Genomic DNA, 19248 nt, shown 5'->3' with positions numbered 1-19248 from the left:
ACTTTCTTTGCTTTTGTCATTTTATATAAAAAAACCTTTCAAATATCACAAATGATTTTACTCTCTATAAAAATATCTCCTGTCAAAATTATACAAGTTAGAAATATGAACATGCTGCAAAACAAAACAAAACCTGGAAATATAAATAATATTTGCTTTTCATCTCCCTCCATGAATCAGAGGCCATCCGCCGTCCTCATAGTCTGCCAATGACGGCTTGTAGAAGCGGTCATATTTACGCATTTCTTCCCACAAAAGTTCTTCAATCTGATCAGTTATCTCGTAAACATTCTTCGTTTTAATAATGGCGGTGTCGGGCTATGAAAGCGGAAATGTGAGACTCCGTAAAGGACGCAGTTAGAGGACTAATCACAGCCTTGTGCGCTGCGAGGGGCCTACGTAGCTTTTGACGCAAAAAAAAGTGTCGCGTTGCTCAATAAAGTGCGTGAGACAGACTGTGTACTAAAGACATGTTTATTCTTCGCGCTCATCGCGTAACATGAATCCCCCGCACCCCACATTCATTCCCTCATCCTATTGGTCCCCAGCCTACCAACAATAGGGCTTCCTATTGGTTCAACATGAACGACAATCAACTGCCATGCGTAACATTGAACAACACCACAGGAGGTGTGAAAAAAACACGCGTATCTCTGAAAACGCAGAAGCATAAAAACTAGGCTTTACGTGCGTGTCGCATTCTCCTACGCATCACCAGCGTTGTGTCTGTGATGAGGCGGGAAATAGCGTCCGCAGACATGTTTGGTCTGTGACTCGCTACCGAGCGACACACAGCGGGCAGCCACAACCACTGTCGCGGTCGACAGCAGCCCGCCGCGGCTCGTTTCGAGGAGCTTCCGAGATCATCAGTAAGTAATGAACAACGTCAACATGTAAACAATAAGGTATGCCCCCCTCCTCCCACATGATAGCATGGCTGCTGCTAGCTAGCGGCTCACGTAAGGGAGGGAAGGGGGCGTAGTCTAATGGCTGAAAATCATTATGGAGGCTAACGTAGCCTGAGCGTAGCCAACTAACTATCGACTGACGTTTTATTCTACCGTCGAGTTGACAGATAGCCCCCATGTTAAACACAGCTATGTTTACTGGGAAACGTGAGCAGTACCACGAGAACCGAACTGGAAAATGTCATGGTCTTGCTTTTCATGGCACTGGCGTTTTGTTAGCCTTGTGGCTAACTTTTAACTAGCCGTTTCTGTTAGCTAACGTTAGCAACGGAACCCACCGAGCGCATCTGGTTTACGTTAAAATGATGCAGGCGCATTTAGATGACAGTGCCAACTTTGAATCACCTGCGTGTTTTTGACATAGTTGTAACATCATCCTCAAACCAGAGGTGGCTGTACGCTGGTATTGGCATGCTTAATATAAGCAGCTGGCTAACGTTAGCGATATCTCACGTCATGTCTCTGGGTGTTATTACAGTTGCACACAACGACGTTACATAACTAGTCACCGGAACCCTTATGCTGGCAGATGTGATCCCGCATCAGGCTTCTAATAAAGCATCCAAATAATTGAGCAAACGTGCTCTCTTTGAACGTTTCGTTCCGAGAATCCGCTGAATTTGAACGTAATAAAGACCCTGAGGTTCTATTTAGCGTTCGTGTTTATCACGTGACGTCACACCGGCCACTCCACACGCTGGAGAGTGATACAGCATAAAGCCTAGTTTATGCTTCTGCGTTTTCAGAGAGACGCAAGGACACCCTGCGTGCCTTTTCACACCTTGCGTGCTTTCGTGCGTTGACCCATTTTTCTAGGCTTGCGTCAAAAGCGAAAAGCCTCTCGCCGATTGGTCTGCTAACTACATCCAGATTAGATTAAAGGGCTTTTTTCGGAAGAAATGCGTAAATATGACCACTTACACAAGCCGTCATTGGCGGACAAAAGCTCTTCAATCTGATAATAATTACTTTAAGATACAACATATTGGGTAGGGTATTGATGTGTGTTTGTGGCACCAAGAATAACTACAGTAAATTGACCTAAAATATCCAGTCAGATATATAATCTTCTGTACGTATTTGATTTAATGTTGTTTTCATTAGAAACATGTTTTTCAATTTATAATTGTACCCCTCTTTTCAGACTTTTCTATGTGACGTTTGAGCATGATGAAGCTGAGAGTGCGTAAACCTCCTCAGCAGACAAACTTTGTCCGTCGAATCCAGCCGTCCCAAGCCAAGCGGAAACACCGTGACCTGGAGTCGTCTCCGGTGAGAGGTCGAGGCAAAATGCAGAAGAATGAAACAAGCCTTTTCTCCACCATAAAAAAATTAATCCGTGGAAATGCTGTCAAGGTGGGCTTCCATCAGAATTCTGAGCTTCTCTTTTCACAATTTCATTTTCTCTGCTGTGACTTATACACTGAATGAGTACACACACTTACCATATGTACTTACTTTGAATCAGTGACTCCCACATAGTAGCTAGGAGTGTTTAGAGACACAAAGTCTCAACGCAGCCAATGTTGTTTTTTTGCAAAACTTTCTCCCATTAAAGAAATTACTTTTCTTTTTCTTGCGCCCTTTCAGAAAAGTACGTCATTACCTCCGAGAATCCGTAATACGTAATAAAGACTCCAACTAGAAAATGCATTTCTTGCTGAAAATGCGTTGGAATGCTGAAAGCTAAAAGCTGAAATTAATTTTTAAAAATTGCTGAAAATAGAGAAATGGGAAAAGCTGAAAGGAATTTCAATCCATTTGTTGAAAATAAAGAAATGAGAAAAGCTAAAAATGACTATAGAAAAATTGCTAAAGTGAAAAGTATATAAAAATATTTCTGAAAATACAGACATCAGAAAAGCTGAAATGAACTTCAATAGATTTGCTGAAAATACATAGTTGAGAAAAGCTTAAATAAATTACAAGAAATTGGTGAAAATACAGAAATGGCAGAAGCTGAAATGGATTTGAAAACAATACTGGAATAAAAAATACTAAGAAATATTTATAAATATTGCTGAAAATTCAGAAATGAGCTGAGATGAGTTTAAAAAAAAGAATTTGTAGTAACATTTTTGTAGTAATTGTAATTTTGGCTGTTTTAATACAAGCAGTAGTATAAATACTGGTAGTACATTTTGTTATAGTAGTAAGAGTAGTAATATCAGTTGTAGTGTCACTCCTACTGTTAGAAATAGTATTTTTAGTAGTAGTATTAATACCAGTTGAAATACTAGTATTAGTAATGGTAGTAGCAGTAGCAGTTGAAGTAGTGCTACTAGTTGTACTAGTGATATTAGTAGTAGTTGTAGTAGTATTTGAAAGAGCAATAAGTATTTTCACATAACAGATTCATTATGAGCTCCATGGTTAAGGTTCAGATAATCATTGAGGCTTTTGAGGTGTGTTGGGAGACAGAATTTTTGTCCTACAAACTATTAATCGATAGGCCTCATCTCAACAATACAGTAAAATTCCCTCCATGGGGGTTATATTTTGAAATGTTGGCATTGGGGAAGGTAGAAAGAGAGCACACTAGAGAGAGCAAAGGTGAAAGAGAGGTAGGAAGAGAGAGAAAGGGAGAGAAAGTGATGAAGGGAGAGGGGGAGGAATGGAAAGAGAGGAAGAGGAAGGGAGAGAGAGAGGGGAGAATGAGAGGGGGAAAGCATATCTGCATTCTGTGACTCCACTAATCAACTATTATGGATCAGCTGTGTGACACAAACTGACCAACTGACAGACTGCAGCGTGTGTGCTGGTCTCCACGGTAACGGAGCACCTGCTCAAAGGGCAGAGACAGGACAGCAAGTTACACAGAATCCACACCTCAAACAAGTGTCCTCTAGCGCAAAACTATAACAGCTATCTAAAAAATAAGACGTTTCTACGAGACCCAAGACTCTACCGAACGCAGGGATGTTTTTTTTATGTCTAATAAATATGGCTCCTATCGCAGTTGACAAAACGTGGCACTTTTGGATTTTTTGAGAAAAATGACGGCAGATTTGTATTGGAGGCCTATGGGGCTTTTGGCAGAGGTTGTGTCACTCTAACACTCCTTAAGCCAAAACTAAAGAACTCTGGGATTCCATGAACACATTAATCCAATTAGCACAATCATGTCATCACTTTCACCTAAAATGAAGCCTCAAATTTGTATATTTGACTGTCAGGACAGAAGTTCCATATTTTTTTAACCACATTCTGACGCTGCTCTACACTCTAGCCCTTCAACTCACTCTCTAACAAATGCAATACACACTCATGTAAAACTCAGAAACGGACCAAAGAACTAGTGAAACATAATCTTCTGAAAAAAGTAGAATAGATATCAACAATCAGTTTTTTCATAAAATAGTTTAGACTTTTGTCAACATTCGAAAGTGTAAATGGTGTCTGTAGCTGAAAGATTGGCAAAGCTGAAAAATGTGAAAGTTTTAAGAAGTTTGAGAGGATTTGAAAACGAACCCCGTTAGAAAACCATGTTAAAATATTAATGATTATTGATTTATATAAATTCAATTATAAGAACTAGAAAGCTGAAAAGTCGTAGCACCCCTCTCATGAAAGAGCTGAATATTTTAATATTTGAACGGTTTTAATAGCTGAAAGTGTGAAGAAGTTGAATAAGTCGGAATAAATAATCGAAAAACAATACTTAGAATGCTTAATGCATTCTAACAATAAAGATTCAAAGAACAATACTTGGAATGCTCTGTTCTATTAGTGTGAAGGGTGCAGCAGCTCAAAGTAACATGTGCGATGAAATTAAATGCATGTCTGGTTGGCCTTAACATTCTATAAACAAAAGAAAACCATCTAATAATTTCTTTTTCCCCAAAGTTTTTATCTGGTGTAGTTCTGTGTCATTTTTAAATTACGTTCTTTCGTACAATTGTATTTTGTAATTGCTGTTATGACAAAATAATTTTACAACACGAGCAATTGCATTTCATAATAATAAATCACGTCTTTATTATTTTCCTCAGGTGGAGCAGGATATCCCTGCAAAGAGGAGTCGTGTTGATTGTAATCTTGAAAGCAATTTAATAACTTCATTGCCACAGACTGGAGGCCTTTCAAACAAAACCGTTCCCAGTGTTTGCTGGAAAAGTCCAGTTAAAGGTATCCAGAAAGAACTGTTGTAAAATAAATGTCTCAGAGAGTCAAACAAATTATATTCCTATTCCAAAAAAGAGATTGTAATCAAAGTTGCTGACTTTTTTTTTATAGACACAATGACCTGCAGCAGTAAACCCATAAAACCGAACGGTAAACTGGAAGTCCCCCATGAGGCAGCGAGCAGCCCACCATGCACCACGCTGCTCGGCACAATCTTCTCTCCAGTCTTCAACTTTTTCTCACCAGCAACTAAAACTGATAAAACAAAAGAAAACCATAAGTATTCATATTATTAAAAAGATAATAATCATTTTGGGATTTGTGAATTGACTGCGCCTGTCGTTGGTATTCAGCCACTCCTGGTTCAGAGTCCCCCGGGCAAGCGATGGAGGCGGAGGAAATCATCAAACAGCTGGACATCAAGCCGGCAGAAGAAATGCCAAGCAGCAGCCTCACGTCCACAGAGGGAACCGCTCCGTGCCACGCTGCCCTGATTTTACCACAGAGGCTTCAGATCAACTCCGATACAACCATAGAACAAGGAGAAATAGTCACTGAAACTGACATGCCACCATTAACGGGTACAACCATCATCGCCTTTAAACCTCTTTTTTTTTAAACCTTTTTTATGTGCTTATAGGAGAGAAATACTAACATATAAAATAAAAAAATATTAAAATTCTATTCATCTTCTGATGGCCGCACAGATGTTTAACATGACACTGCTCTTGTAAAACATATGTTACGTCAGGTTTTACTGTCTTTTGAAAATTTGTAAATTATAACCCTGAGTAAACTTATAATTTAATATGAAAGAAACTAAACTCAGAATTTAGAAACCCATTCAAGCAGAGCTCCACACTCTCCATGTACTGTACTCACTTTAGAGAATCACTTGTTTGTGTAAAGTATCTGACCTTCTCTCTGTCTTCATCAGCTCCTGGTTGTATGCCGGATGGTGTTTACCCACATGCGCTGCCTTCAGTCCCTCCAGAAACAACGTATGAAGAGGAGTGGGAAGTTTTTGATCCGTAAGTTAAAATTAATTTTGAGGGAGCTTATACCAACAATGGCTATTTTATTAAAACGAAGTATGAAGAGTATTTGTTGAATACAAAATAAAAAAATCTAAATTTAGACTGCACTTTTGAAACAAACCTTCTATATATGTATAGCCTCATTTCCACGGTGACTTTGCATGTGAACAGACATTTGCAACACTAGATGGCAATAAAAATAAGACTTTTGATAGAATTTTATTTGTTTTAATATTTCACTAGTTCAAACATCTAAATACTTCTTTGAATATTTTCAGAACCCCGTAGTATTTAAATTGGAACACACATTTTCCATTTATTAAGTGAAGGAAAGGCAAACCCATTAAAAGATCACTCACATTAATACTTTGCATCCAGCCAGGATCACAGACACCATATTTTGTTCCAAATGTCTTTCCTTTTGTTTTGGTAAAATTAGTTGTTGTGTTTGTTTTCTTTGCTTCAAGGTACTTCTTTATCAAGCACGTGCCTCCACTGACAGAGGAGCAGTTAACACGTAAACCAGCGTTACCTTTGAAAACGCGCAGCACACCAGAGTTTTCTCTCGTCTTGGATCTGGTAAGCAGTGAGACATTTCTTGTACTGTTTTGCATATTAAACGGAAGTGGACTTCAATGGACTTTTCCTACACACTTTTTTCTTTTTTGTTTCTTTTGTCAGGACGAAACTCTGGTCCACTGTAGTTTGAATGAGCTAGAAGACGCATCCCTGACATTCCCTGTGCTCTTTCAGGATGTAATCTACCAGGTACAAACCCTCACTTGGCATTTCTCATCAAAATGTCTGTTTTCTTGCTGCTGTGTTTTTTAAGGTACTTTTTTATTCTCAAGGTCTATGTTCGGTTGAGGCCCTTTTTCCGAGAATTTCTTGAGCGAATGTCTCAAATGTATGAGGTGAGATGCAGCTTATATTTTCATCTGTTTACTCAAACCTCCTCTAAAGTGACGTATTATTGAGTGTGGCCAGCGAAGCTGAGCCAAACTCCTTGTAATCTCCCATACTTATTATTACTTCTGTATTATTCTCCTTCTGTACCAAAGTTGGGCATGCATCTCCTCCCGCACTATTGGTCGGAATTGCCTCAAAATAGAGAAAAAAGAGAAATGACAAAGAAAAAGTCTCCATAGCGCCCTAGAAATTCGAAAAGTACCACACTTGGTCAGTTTTTCCCCCCGATGCCCGATTGACTTGAAATGTGGCACACATGTGCTCTTGGACATGCTCTACAAAAAAGTCAATCATGATATGCAAATGCTCCTAACTCGATTTTCCGCCATTTTGAATTTTGTGAAAAACACGTTTTTGGCCATTTCTCCTAAACGCTATGTCCGATTGTCACGAAATTTTCTGTGGATCATTATTGGGTTAATGCCCCCCTGTTCCCCATTCGTATCGAATCATGTTGATATCTCATTGTTTTGAGAAGTTATGGGCTAATGAACTTCGCAAGGGCTGTGGCTTAATCTTGCAAGAGTCATAACTTCCAGATGGTTTGGCCTGCCATCACCAAACATGTGAACATTGAACCCCTGAACACACCCAATTCTTGTCAGAATATTTGAAGAATAGGAGGCGCTGCAATTAATTGTTGATTAAAATGTAGTCTCGTGCTCCATTAGAATGAATGGAGTGCAATGTGTGTGGGTAAAAGCCCCGTTTACTCTGCAGTTGTAGGGCTGTGTTGTTAGACCAGTGCTTAGGCATTCCACCCTAACTGTGGGGGACCCGGGATCGATTCCAACATGTCACTATGTTCTCTTTTTTTTCCGTTTTTAATGCAAGTCTAGCTGACGTTACAGTGGCGACGACGGCTGGGGAGGAGGGGGAGGGGGGGGGGGGGGGTGCTAGCATGAAGCTAGCTATCATTGCAATAGTAATAGCACGATCTAACTGCTGACGAGTGGCTAAAACAGCCAGAGAGAATCGAGTGGGGGAACAATACAGTCAACGGTGGGGGGGCAAGGCACGGACATTACGTCGGGGGGCGGGGCGACGATACGGCCGACGGCGGGGGGGCGTGACGCCAACATGGCTGTAGCTAGCATTGCATGTAGCTAGTATTGCATGTAGCTAGTATTGCACTAGTAACAGGACCCAACTGCTGACACGTGGCTAAAACAGCCAGAGAAAAATGGGTCATGTGCTTAGTTTGCTAGCTAGCCTTTGTGGCTACCCTTCTTTTGCCTGCTTGGCCGTTTCATGCACAGGCACCTGCGGGCAGAATAGGCCACACTCTTAATTTTCTAGTTGATTTATTGCTGTTGTCTATTACAATTTCAGATTATTCTCTTCACGGCTTCAAAGAAAGTGTATGCCGACAAGTTGCTCAACATCCTGGATCCAAAAAAACAGTTGGTGAGGTCAGTTACCAAAACTCTAAAGCAGCTTTTAAAGTAAATTATATTAATTTGACATCATGTTCAACTACAGCAAAGCAGGGTGAACATTTTGATCCATGATTTAGCAGGATTAAATTTGTTCTCCACTCGGCCGGGGAAAGAACCCATAGATGAACATCAAGTTTGTCAGTGGGACAAAGAAGTTTCTCAGTTTATTCTGTGTCAATCCGCCACATACACTTGTGCTTCTTGATCCTGTTCTCTGGTCGCTGAACCTCAGTCTTCAGCCGTAAATAAATGTGCGCTCTTAAATTTATCTGTGCTGTATTTTTTTTTGCTTGTTGATAAAAATTGATCAAATGAAGATCATTAACACTCTTTTTTTTAAATTACTCAAATCCTGGTTATATTACTAGTTCCTTTTATTGTCCTTAATCTCAAGAACTCGTTGAAGAGATGTCTTACTGCACATAATCTCACTTTTGTTCTGTCTTTCTGCTCTTGTTAGACATCGGCTGTTTCGTGAGCACTGTGTGTGTGTTCAAGGAAATTACATTAAAGACCTCAACATTCTCGGACGAGATCTTTCCAAGACGATAATAATCGACAACTCGCCCCAAGCCTTTGCCTATCAGGTAAGCCTGTCTTGTAACAGTAAAGCATGGTTTATGCTTCTGCGTTTTCAGAGCGACGCAGACACAAGCCCACCTTGCGAGTCCCTTGCGGCGCTTTTCACACCTCCTTGCGTCCTTGCGTGTGTCGAGCCATTTTTCTAGGCTTGCGTCGAAAGCAACGCAAGCCTCCCGCAGCGAACCAGGCTGCAATTGGTCCGTTAACTACGTCCTTTACGGAGTCTCATATTTCCGCCCGATACCGCCATTATTAAAACCAAGAATGTTTACGAGAGAACGGATCAGATTTAAGAACTTTTGTCGGAAGAAATGCGTAAATATGACCGCTTCTACAAGCCGTCATTGGCGGGTTGTAGAAGCGGGTTGGATTCACGGAGGGAGATCTCCGCAAACGCCGGTTTGCCGGTCGAGAGGAACAAAGTTGTGGAGGAAAATACGGGACAAATGTGTCCGCGATGAAAAGCAGCAGTGGCGATGCACGGGGCAATAAAGTCTATGATAAATAAATAAATAAATAGACGTGACTCTCTAGGTCGTCTTCAACAAAAACACGTCACTCCGCCTGTTGTTTTGGCGGTGAACTGCTCTGCAACACACGCAGAACCATGAATTGAAACGAGTGCGTCGACGCAATGACGCAGACGCATGCGCCGGCCTTAAAGACAAATGATCTAATAATGATCCTGTGTGATGCAAGGTCATGGATTTTGTCTGTTTTGTAGCTTTCCAATGGAATTCCTATTGAGAGCTGGTTTGTGGATAGAAATGACAATGAGCTCCTGAAGCTTGTTCCTTTCCTCGAGAAGCTTGTGGAGCTGGTATGTATCTCGACTTCTGTCTATTTAGACCGAATGAAGTGCTGCGACGCTGCTGGTGAAGTGTATATTTGGGGGTCGATAATCTTTGGTGACACACTGCGTTTAAAATGGTAGCGTAGTAATGTACTGTGTGCGTGTGTAATATGGACTACACATTACTTTTACTCATGGCCAAAATCGTTGCCATCAACACTGAACCGAAAAGTCCACTTTCTTGTAGTTTTTTCTTTTCATCTGATGTCACTTATTCACAGAATGAAGATGTCAGGCCGCACATCCGAGAGCAGTTTCGTTTACACAACCTCCTTCCTCCGGACTGACCGTGCGTTCGTCTCTAAGCTCAAGATGTTATCAACATTGAAAGAGGAAAAAAAGATCCTACAACAACGTACGCAGAACAATTGAACAGAATTCAATTTGCAAACATTGCCATGGTTATTTTTGAAATTATGCAAAACATTGAAAGTACACACACTCTCATATAAACACACACATACACACTCAAACCAGATTCGGAAAAATACGATGTGCCCACTGCGGCAGACGTTTCACTTGTTTGTTTCTAGCACGACTCTGAAGGCTGGAAGGTATTTTGTCTTTTGAGAACCATTCTGGATTAGCAAAACTGAATGTTATGCCGTGGATCTAATTTACATGGTCAGCCTGACTGTGACACACTCAAACCTGTATACCGTATATTCCGGACTATAGAGCGCGCCTGAATATATGCTGCACCACCTAAATTTAGAACGGCATGTCAACGCCAGTGACGTGCGGTCACTGGAGGCAGTGCCTCCCCTTGTGTCATCATGAAATGTGAAAAAAGAATGATTAAAAAAAATATATATATTTTTTTCCACTGATCTGTGATAGAAGTGTAACTATTAGATTCCAATCACTCTGATGATTGTTATAGTCAAAATTGCTGAATTTGTATATCTTCAGCAAACGAGCTGTGCCTCCTCTCGGATTGCGCAATCCCTCATAAACCAGATTGAGCTGCTCATGTTTTTGCTCATTTTGAGCACGTGCAATTAATGTCTCTATATGTCACCAATGTAATGTTTGTACACAGTTTTATCACATGTCCTCACATCCCATTGTCTGGGTCCTGCATTTCACATATGTTAGTCTTGCTAATCTGACATAACGGCGCAGTTAAAAAGCAGTGAGGAGGCAGCTGGATTGGAGCCTCCTTCCTGCTTGTCACTGCTGTGGAGGCGGAGTCAGTACCTCTGCCTGCCTGAAGGGGGCGTGGTGAGCACGCAGGCTCGTTCCGCTGTTGTTTTTCTTCACGTAGTACAGACTGATAGCATAGTTAGCATGTGCTAGCTAAAACAGTCAAGTAGCGAACGTCAAGTGCACATTAACAGTCCTTGAAAACTGAAAACATGCAGTCTGAATCGGACCAAAGATGAATTTCAAACCGAGCAATAATGTCTATTGAGACAAAGAGACTGTTGAAACTAAAAAAAGATGAAGAGGACTTTCACACCAAAGTGATAGAGATGTTTTTGCAGAAGGTTAGGCCAATGGACAAGTAAAGGTAAGAGCATGCAGGCACTGCTGTACACGACAACAATAAAAGACCAGCCCTATTTTTAATAATATTTAAAAAATATAAAAGAACATTTAAACAGAACAGTTAAGCAATAAGGTACGCGGGGCTTTACCTTATCGTCAATAATGCACTGTTCAAGGGTGTTGGCCAACCATATTGCTTTAGGTTGTTTGTGACACTATTACTAAGTAAATAGCCTTTCAGTACAAAACAAATTGTAGCCACCAAACGTTGGGTTTCGCATTTCAGTGACCTACAGAAAATCCTCGTACTGCTGTTACTATGCAACAGACAAACAGCATAGTTAGTTGATGATTAGCAAGGAGATCGACATTTATTTGTGTGTCTCATTCATTCCTACACCTGAGTTGTCTTCTTTGGCTAAATCGGTTGCGAAAGCTTGCATTTCCCAAAACTTTGCTCCGATCGCCACCGATCTAAAAACTGAAATGACAACTAACTGTCGCGCAAAATCCAGCTGTTATTTTGATCACTGCACTGATATGAACGCTCAGGTCGATGTAAACAGGTAACATATTATGTCTCAATTCAGTACACCCTGTGACTCACTCCCAAACAATCAGAACGCTTGATTTCATCTGCCCCGTATTATAAAAGAATATACGATACAGATATGAAACATAACCAGTAGTCGAAGTGCAAGCAGCCAGTTGAATGGTGAATTTATATATTTGTGAATGTGACTCCCAGCCACGAACCTCACCGCACGTCACTGGTGCACGTAGCCAAAAAACATCCGTGCCGGAGTTCTTCACGTCTCCAACGTCTCACAATTCATTAGTGGTTTATGTGCAGCCGCTCTGTTTCCTTCTCCGACAGACAGATTGGTTGCCCATAACTTGCAACTGTCTGTCTCGCTCTCGCTCTCTCGTCCGGAATTTTACGGTAATATTAACCCAATATACTTGTACATTTCTGTACATAGTTGTTTGTTTTTTAAGGGTTTTATGTCAGTTTAATTTCCTTTCTGATTTTAGTATGTATTCTTTGATTCGGTTGCTTTTATAAAACCAACAAAGTGTTAGTGTATTTTGTTTGAAGTGGTTCATAAGCAGCTGCTTTTCTGTGGTATGCCTGCATTATTCCTGTGATGCTTTAATCCATTACATGCAGCTGTGTAATAGGGGCTGTTTTAAAGAAAATGGGTTAGGGTTGGTATGTTTCTGAAACAATATTTTAAAACAAGGTAATGTAAGCTAGACTTTGGTCTCAACTGAATACAAAGCCATAATGGCTGAATTTTAAATTTGGAGATTTGTATTTGATAGTACATTGGGAGAGGGGGTTTGGGTTCTGGCATCTTGCACTTTGACATCCAGCCCTTTGTAACTTTATGTAAAATCTTGTCACTTTTCTACACGGGTGTGAATCGCCTCAATTTGTTATGTGGGTGGAAGAGAATGAACTCGTAGCACCAGCAAATTGCCAACATTGTTTACTTTGAATTCTGTTTTCCAAGTCTTGTATGTGGGATTTTTATGATGTGGGAGTCAAAACTTTTAATGACTAATGAATGATCACTTCTGTTGTATTCGGTGTTACTCAATGGTTTCCTTGAAAATAAATGCATTTTTATACAACTCACACAGTGCTGAACCTTATTTATTTAAAGTGTAATGGAAGTCGCTTTGGATAAAAGCGTCTGCTAAATGACCTGTAATGTAATGTAATGTCATTGCCTGATTGTAGGTGTGCACTGAATGGCCCCTCCCAGAGGTCATGTCACTCCAAAAACAAAGGGGGGCTGTCTTCATCACACTTATCCCATAGGTGTTCAAAAGGAAATTATTTCAAAACAAAATCAGACTGTTCATAGTGTGGAAATAACACATGGGGCCAGTTACCTGTGTATTTCGAGTGAAACCCCCCCTCTTCCCTCATCTATTGTCTGCTGGAAGGGAGGGCGATGGGGGGGGTTGTGGCTCATTTATTTATTATTATTGACTTAATTTATTTTGAAAAAGATGGCAAGTTAATAAACCTTTTGAAACAGCTGTTTTTAACAGCAGAATCACAATGTATAAATATTCTCTTCGAAGTAAAGGTCCTGTGTACAATATATCAAAGCACCGTCAGAGGAATGTACTTAAAGTACCCATCATGGATTAGAACTGCTTCTGCAGTATTTCATTTATTAGGTCATCATACTAATATTAAAAAAGGAAGATGCATTTAAATGTATTAGCTGACTGTGTTGTTTACTGTGGGAAATGTGAGGCTACAGCAATGCATTGTGTGTTTTTTAAATGTCTTGTGAATAACAAATAACTAAAAGTCAGTAAAAAATAAAAGACATTCCCTTGCAAAATCGGTATAATAGATTGTCATTGAATGTGGTAAATCCTGTTCATGAGACTAATAGTGTGCTCAGGGCTTCCTTTGATTCATTACACTACATTACATTACATGTCATTTAACTGACGCTTTTATCCAATTGACAATTGACTTACAATAAGTGCATTCAACCATAGAGATACAAACTGAAGAGAACAAGAAACAATTATTTTCCTCAAATAAGCCAATTTCCAATTTGCTATAGATGAGTGGCGCTATAAGTACAATTTAAGTGCTACAATTTGTTTGTCTTTTAGTCGAGGTAGAGTCTGAAGAGGTGTGTCTTTAGTCTGAAGATGTGAAGGCTCTCTGTGGTCCTGGTGTCTTCAGAGAGCTCGTTCCACCATTTAGGAGCAAGACAGAAAAGAGTTGTGATCTAGTCGAGTGTTTTGCTCTCAGTGAGGGAGGGACGAGCAGTTTATCAGATGCAGAGCGGTGTGCGGGTTGGGATGTCGGGTTTGACCATGTCCTGGATGTAAGCTGGACCCGATCCATTCACAGCATGGTACGTCAGCACCAATGTTTTGAACTAGATGCGGGCGGCCACCGGTACCAGTGAAGAGAGCGGAGGAGTGGAGTAGTGTGGGAGAATTTCGGAAGGTTGAAGACCAGTCGAGCTGCTGCATTCTGGATGAGCTGCAAAGGTTGAATGGCGGTAGTGGGGAGACCTGCCAGGAGGGAGTTGCAGTAGTCCAGGCGTGAGATGACAAGAGCCTGAATCAGTACCTGGGCAGCCTTCTGATTGAGAAGAGGACGTATTCTCCTGATGTTGTAGAGAGTATCTACAGGATCGTGATGTTGGGAGTCAGGGAGAGTTGGCTGTCAATTGTGACGCCGAGGTTCCTAGCGGTTAAAGTGGGCGTTAACACGGAGTTGCCAAAGTTGACTGTCAAGTCCTGGGTCGGGGAGAGTCTTTTCCTGGAAAGAGAAGTAGTTCAGTCTTGTCAGGGTTGATTTTTAGATGGTGGGCGGACATCCACTGTGAGATGCCAGTCAGACAGGCAGAAATCCGCGCCGCCACCTGGGTGTCCGAGGGAGGGAAGGAGAGAATTAGTTGTGTGTCATCGGAGAATTTAGGAAGGTTAAAGACCAGTGGAGCTGCTGCATTCTGGATGAGCTGCAAAGTCGAATGACGGTAGCAGGGAGACCAGCAGGAGAGAGTTACAGTAATCCAGGAGGGAGATGACAAGAGCCTGAATCATTACCTGGGCAGCCTTCGAGTGATTAAAACGTTTCTGCTAAAAGTTAAGCCATAATTGTTGGAATGCATTAAGCATTCCAAGTATTGTTCTTCAAATCTTTATTGTTGGAATGCATTAAGCATTCCAAGTATTGTTCTTCGAATCTGCCAGGCATCTTTCTCTCCAACGTGCGCTCACTGTGCAAAAAACTGGACGAAATTCAGCTGCTGATGAGGAGAGACAGAGACTTCTCTACATCCTCCGTCTTGTGCTTCACGGAGACGTGGCTCTGCGGATCGATACCGGACTCTCCGGCAAGACAAAGGGTGGAGGAATCTGCTTCTATTTCAACAACAGCTGGTGCAACGACGTAACGGTGATCCTAAAACACTGTTCTCCTGATCTGGAAACTTTTTTCATCAACTGCAAACCCTTTTATTCTCCCCGTGAGTTCGCTTCATTCATCCTGGTCGGTGTTTACATGCCGCCGGCGGGCAACGTGCACGAGGCACAGCGGACACTTGCCGACCAGATATGGCGTGTGGAGCGGACCAACCCGGACTCTTTAGTTATTGTCCTCGGGGACTTTAACAAAGGAAATCTCACCCATGAACTTCCTAAATACAGACAGTTTATTAAATGCCCCACCAGAGAGGAGAACACGCTGGATCACTGTTACACCACAGTAAGCAGGGCTTATCACGCCGTCCCTCGTGCTGCACTGGGACACTCTGACCACGTCATGGTCCATCTGATTCCTGCATACAGGCAGAAACTAAAGCTCTGCAAACCTGTGGTGAGGGAATTCAAGAAGTGGACCAGTGAGGCGCTGGAGGATCTTCGGGCGTGCTTTGACTGCACAGACTGGGATGTTTTCAGGACTGCTACTGACAGTCTGGATGAGTTCACAGAGGCTGTAACTTCCTACATCGGCTTCTGTGAGGACAGCTGTGTACCATCATGCACCAGGGTGAGTTACAACAACGACAAACCCTGGTTCACAGCGGAACTCAGAACACTACGCCTGCAAAAGGATCAGGCATTTAGGAGTGGGGACAAAGACTTGTACACAGAGGCAAAATACAAGTTTAGCAAGGCGGTGAGAGATGCAAAACGACTGTACTCTGAGAAACTCAAACAACAGTTCTCAGCAAGTGACTCTGCTTCGGTTTGGAGAGGCCTCAAACACCTCACCAACTACAAGCCAAAAACCCCCCACTCCATGAATGACCTCCGCCTGGCAGACGAGCTGAATGAGTTCTACTGCAGATTTGAAAGACAATGCCTGATCCCATCCACCACAGGTCCACCAACCTGCTGCAGTCCCCCTCCCCTCCCTCCACCAGCCCATCAGGTGCTCACGCCTCTTCATCTATATCACCTTCCCCTCCCCCACCAGCAAGGACCCTCTCTATTCTGGAGTGAGACGTTAACCGGCTCTTTAGAAGACTAAAGCCCCGTAAGGCAGCCGGTCCCCTCACTCCCTGAAGCATTGTGCTGACCAGCTGTCTCCGGTGTTCACTGACATCTTCAACACCTCCCTGGAGACATGCCACATACCAGCCTGCTTCAAGGCCTCCACCATCATCCCTGTTCCCAAGAAGCCCAGGATCACAGGACTTAATGACTACAGGCCCGTCGCCCTGACCTCTGTTGTCATGAAGTCTTTTGAACGGCTAGTCCTGACCCACCTGAAGTCCCTCACCGACCCCCTCCTGGACCCCCTGCAGTTCGCCTACAGAGACAACAGGTCTGTGGACGATGCTGTCAACATGGCCCTCCACTACATCCTCCAGCATCTGGACTCCCCAGGAACCTACACCAGGATCCTGTTTGTGGACTTCAGCTCTGCTTTCAACACCATCATCCCGTCTCTGCTGCAGGACAAACTCTCCCAGCTGCACGTGCCCAACTCCACCTGCAAGTGGATCATAGACTTCCTGTCTGACAGGAAGCAGCACGTGAAGCTGGGGAAACATGTCTCAGCCTCTCGGACCATCAGCACCGGTTCCCCCCAAGGCTGCGTTCTTTCCCCTCTGCTCTTCTCCCAGTACACCAACAGCTGCACCTCCAGCCACCAGTCCGTCAAGCTCCTGAAGTTTGCGGATGACACCACCCTCATTGGACTAATCTCTGGTGGGGACGAGTCCACCTACAGGTGGGAGTCTGACCATCTGGTGTCGTCGTGCAGTCAGAACAACCTGGAGCTCAACGCTCTAAAGACAGTGGAGATGGTTGTGGATTTCCGGCAGAACAGAGCCCCACCCTTCCCCATCACCCTGTGTGACTCCCCCGTCACTATTGTGGATTCCTTCCGTTTCCTGGGCTCCATCATCACCCAGGACCTCAGCTCCATCACAAAGAAGGCTCAGCAGAGGTTGTTCTTCCGGAGGCAGCTGAAGAAATTCAACCTGCCAAAGACGATGATGGTCCACTTCTACACGGCCATCATCGAGTCCATCCTCTGCTCCTCCATCACCGTCTGGTACGCTGCAGCCACAGCCAAGGACAAGGGCAGGCTGCAGCGTGTTATCCGCTCTGCAGAGAGGGTGATCGGCTGCAATCTGCCGTCCCTGCAGGACTTGTTCGCTTCCAGGTCTCTGAAGCGTGCTAAAAAGATTGTGGCCGACCCCTCTCACCCCGGACAAAAACTGTTTGTGCCCCTTCCATCTGGCAGGAGGCTGAGGTCCATCAGGACTAAGACCTCCCGCCACACGAACAGTTTCTTCCCGTCGGCAGTCGGGCTCATCAACAGAGCCCGGTCCCCCACTGACTGACTATAACATTCCACCGGTCACTCCCCTTCACACTGCACATGCCACTTTAACTGCAATTCAACACTTTGTCGTCACTCGGCACTTTGTTACTTGTCTGTTGCTTGTTCGTTAGTGCACTTTATGCTTAATATTTTTCTTTTTAACTTTTTAATATTTAAAATTTTTAACTTTATTCCCTTGTTTTATACTAATCCATATCCTTATTCTACTAACCCATTGCATTAGCATTTCATTCTACTTTATTTTATTACTTGTGCACTGTTGTCTTGTCTGTCTACTGTCGCGCACTAACCGCCAAGACAAATTCCTTGTATGTTTGGCATATTTTGGCAAATAAATGATTCCTGATTCCTTTATTCCGCCTTCTTCTTCTATTTCTTCCGTCGCACCTTTCAACTCCTTCACACTTTTAGCTATTAAAACCGTTCCAATATTAAAATATTCAACTCCTTTCCGGCTTTCCAGCTATGACTTTTCAGCTTTCTACCTCTGGTGGTCATCAGCACCAATCCAGACCGCAAAGGCATTGTGAGGGATGTGAATGTGAAGGTCTTTCCAAGCTACAATGTTCTTGTGGTGAGAGCTGGAAGCGCAAAGAAACCAAACCCTGATAAACAAAACTTGGAGGTCCGAGCTACTGTTCTCCACAGGGATGTCCGGCGACTGGTAGTCCTGTTGCCTGTTGAAGAGCAGAGGCCACTGTAGAAGGTGGACAGAAGTTTCCCCATTGAGTTTGACTTTGAAGTGGCGACCTTCCCAGTATGTCACTGTAAAGATCGAGTGGGAGGTGTCAAGTCAAAGATGGATACTTTGGGTTTTAAGGAAAATGCATGAAAAAGAAAGAAAAAGGAAAACAGAAGAAGAGGGGAGGGAACAATTTCACTTCACCATCACTTGTGCACACCCCCAAGAGGAGGACAACAGGTGCCTAATCAAGCTCAGCAGGTAAAAAGAGTTGTTCGAAACACCACTGTAGATGGGAGTGTTGTGCAAAGCTGAATGACCTACGCAAAGTCTGGAGAGGCAGCCGGTAAGAGAAGGAACTTTCCAACCATGTTTAAAATTCTATCTTGATTGAGGTCTGCTGCAGGTCCGGCTTTTTTTGCTAAAAATAGTTTGTTGCATTTTAAAATGCTTAACTTTGACTACAATTTTGAAGTGTATTTTCTGCCTCTGTGATGTTTCTGGGGACTTATGTGTGTTCTATGTTTCTGTATGTGTTTTAAAGTTATTTTTACCTGATTGCCTGGCTGATTGCCTAATTAATTGCTGAATAATCATGAAGTGACCAAATGCTGCTCACCTGAAATAAAAACAAAAGAAGTGGAACGTAGCTACTGCCTGGGACTCTCAGTCATTCAATCGGTCAGCAATTTGAGTTAAGTCCAGTAACCTAAATCTCCACGTAGAACATTGAATCCTTCTTTCAAGCTG

At 42.6% G+C, this 19248-nt stretch overlaps 1 protein-coding gene across 1 annotated transcript; it reads left to right on the top strand.

Annotated features, from left to right (window-relative positions):
• The first annotated feature begins 557 nt into the window (after nt 1–557).
• LOC120812459 (CTD small phosphatase-like protein 2-A) lies at nt 558–13106 on the top strand. The gene is made up of 13 exons (XM_040168429.2): nt 558–869; nt 2113–2324; nt 4961–5096; nt 5205–5348; nt 5444–5674; nt 6031–6124; nt 6598–6709; nt 6812–6898; nt 6982–7044; nt 8432–8511; nt 8999–9125; nt 9845–9940; nt 10195–13106. The coding sequence occupies exons 2-13, from the start codon at nt 2136–2138 to the stop codon at nt 10258–10260; spliced, it is 1425 nt and encodes a 474-aa protein (XP_040024363.1). The 5' UTR covers nt 558–869; nt 2113–2135; the 3' UTR covers nt 10261–13106.
• Nucleotides 13107–19248: the final 6142 nt, after the last annotated feature.

Source organism: Gasterosteus aculeatus, chromosome Y (assembly GCF_964276395.1).
Source record: "Gasterosteus aculeatus chromosome Y, fGasAcu3.hap1.1, whole genome shotgun sequence".
Lineage (NCBI taxonomy): Eukaryota > Metazoa > Chordata > Actinopteri > Perciformes > Gasterosteidae > Gasterosteus > Gasterosteus aculeatus.
The sequence above is the reverse complement of the archived record's forward strand: the minus strand, read 5'-3'. Positions and strand labels throughout refer to the sequence as shown.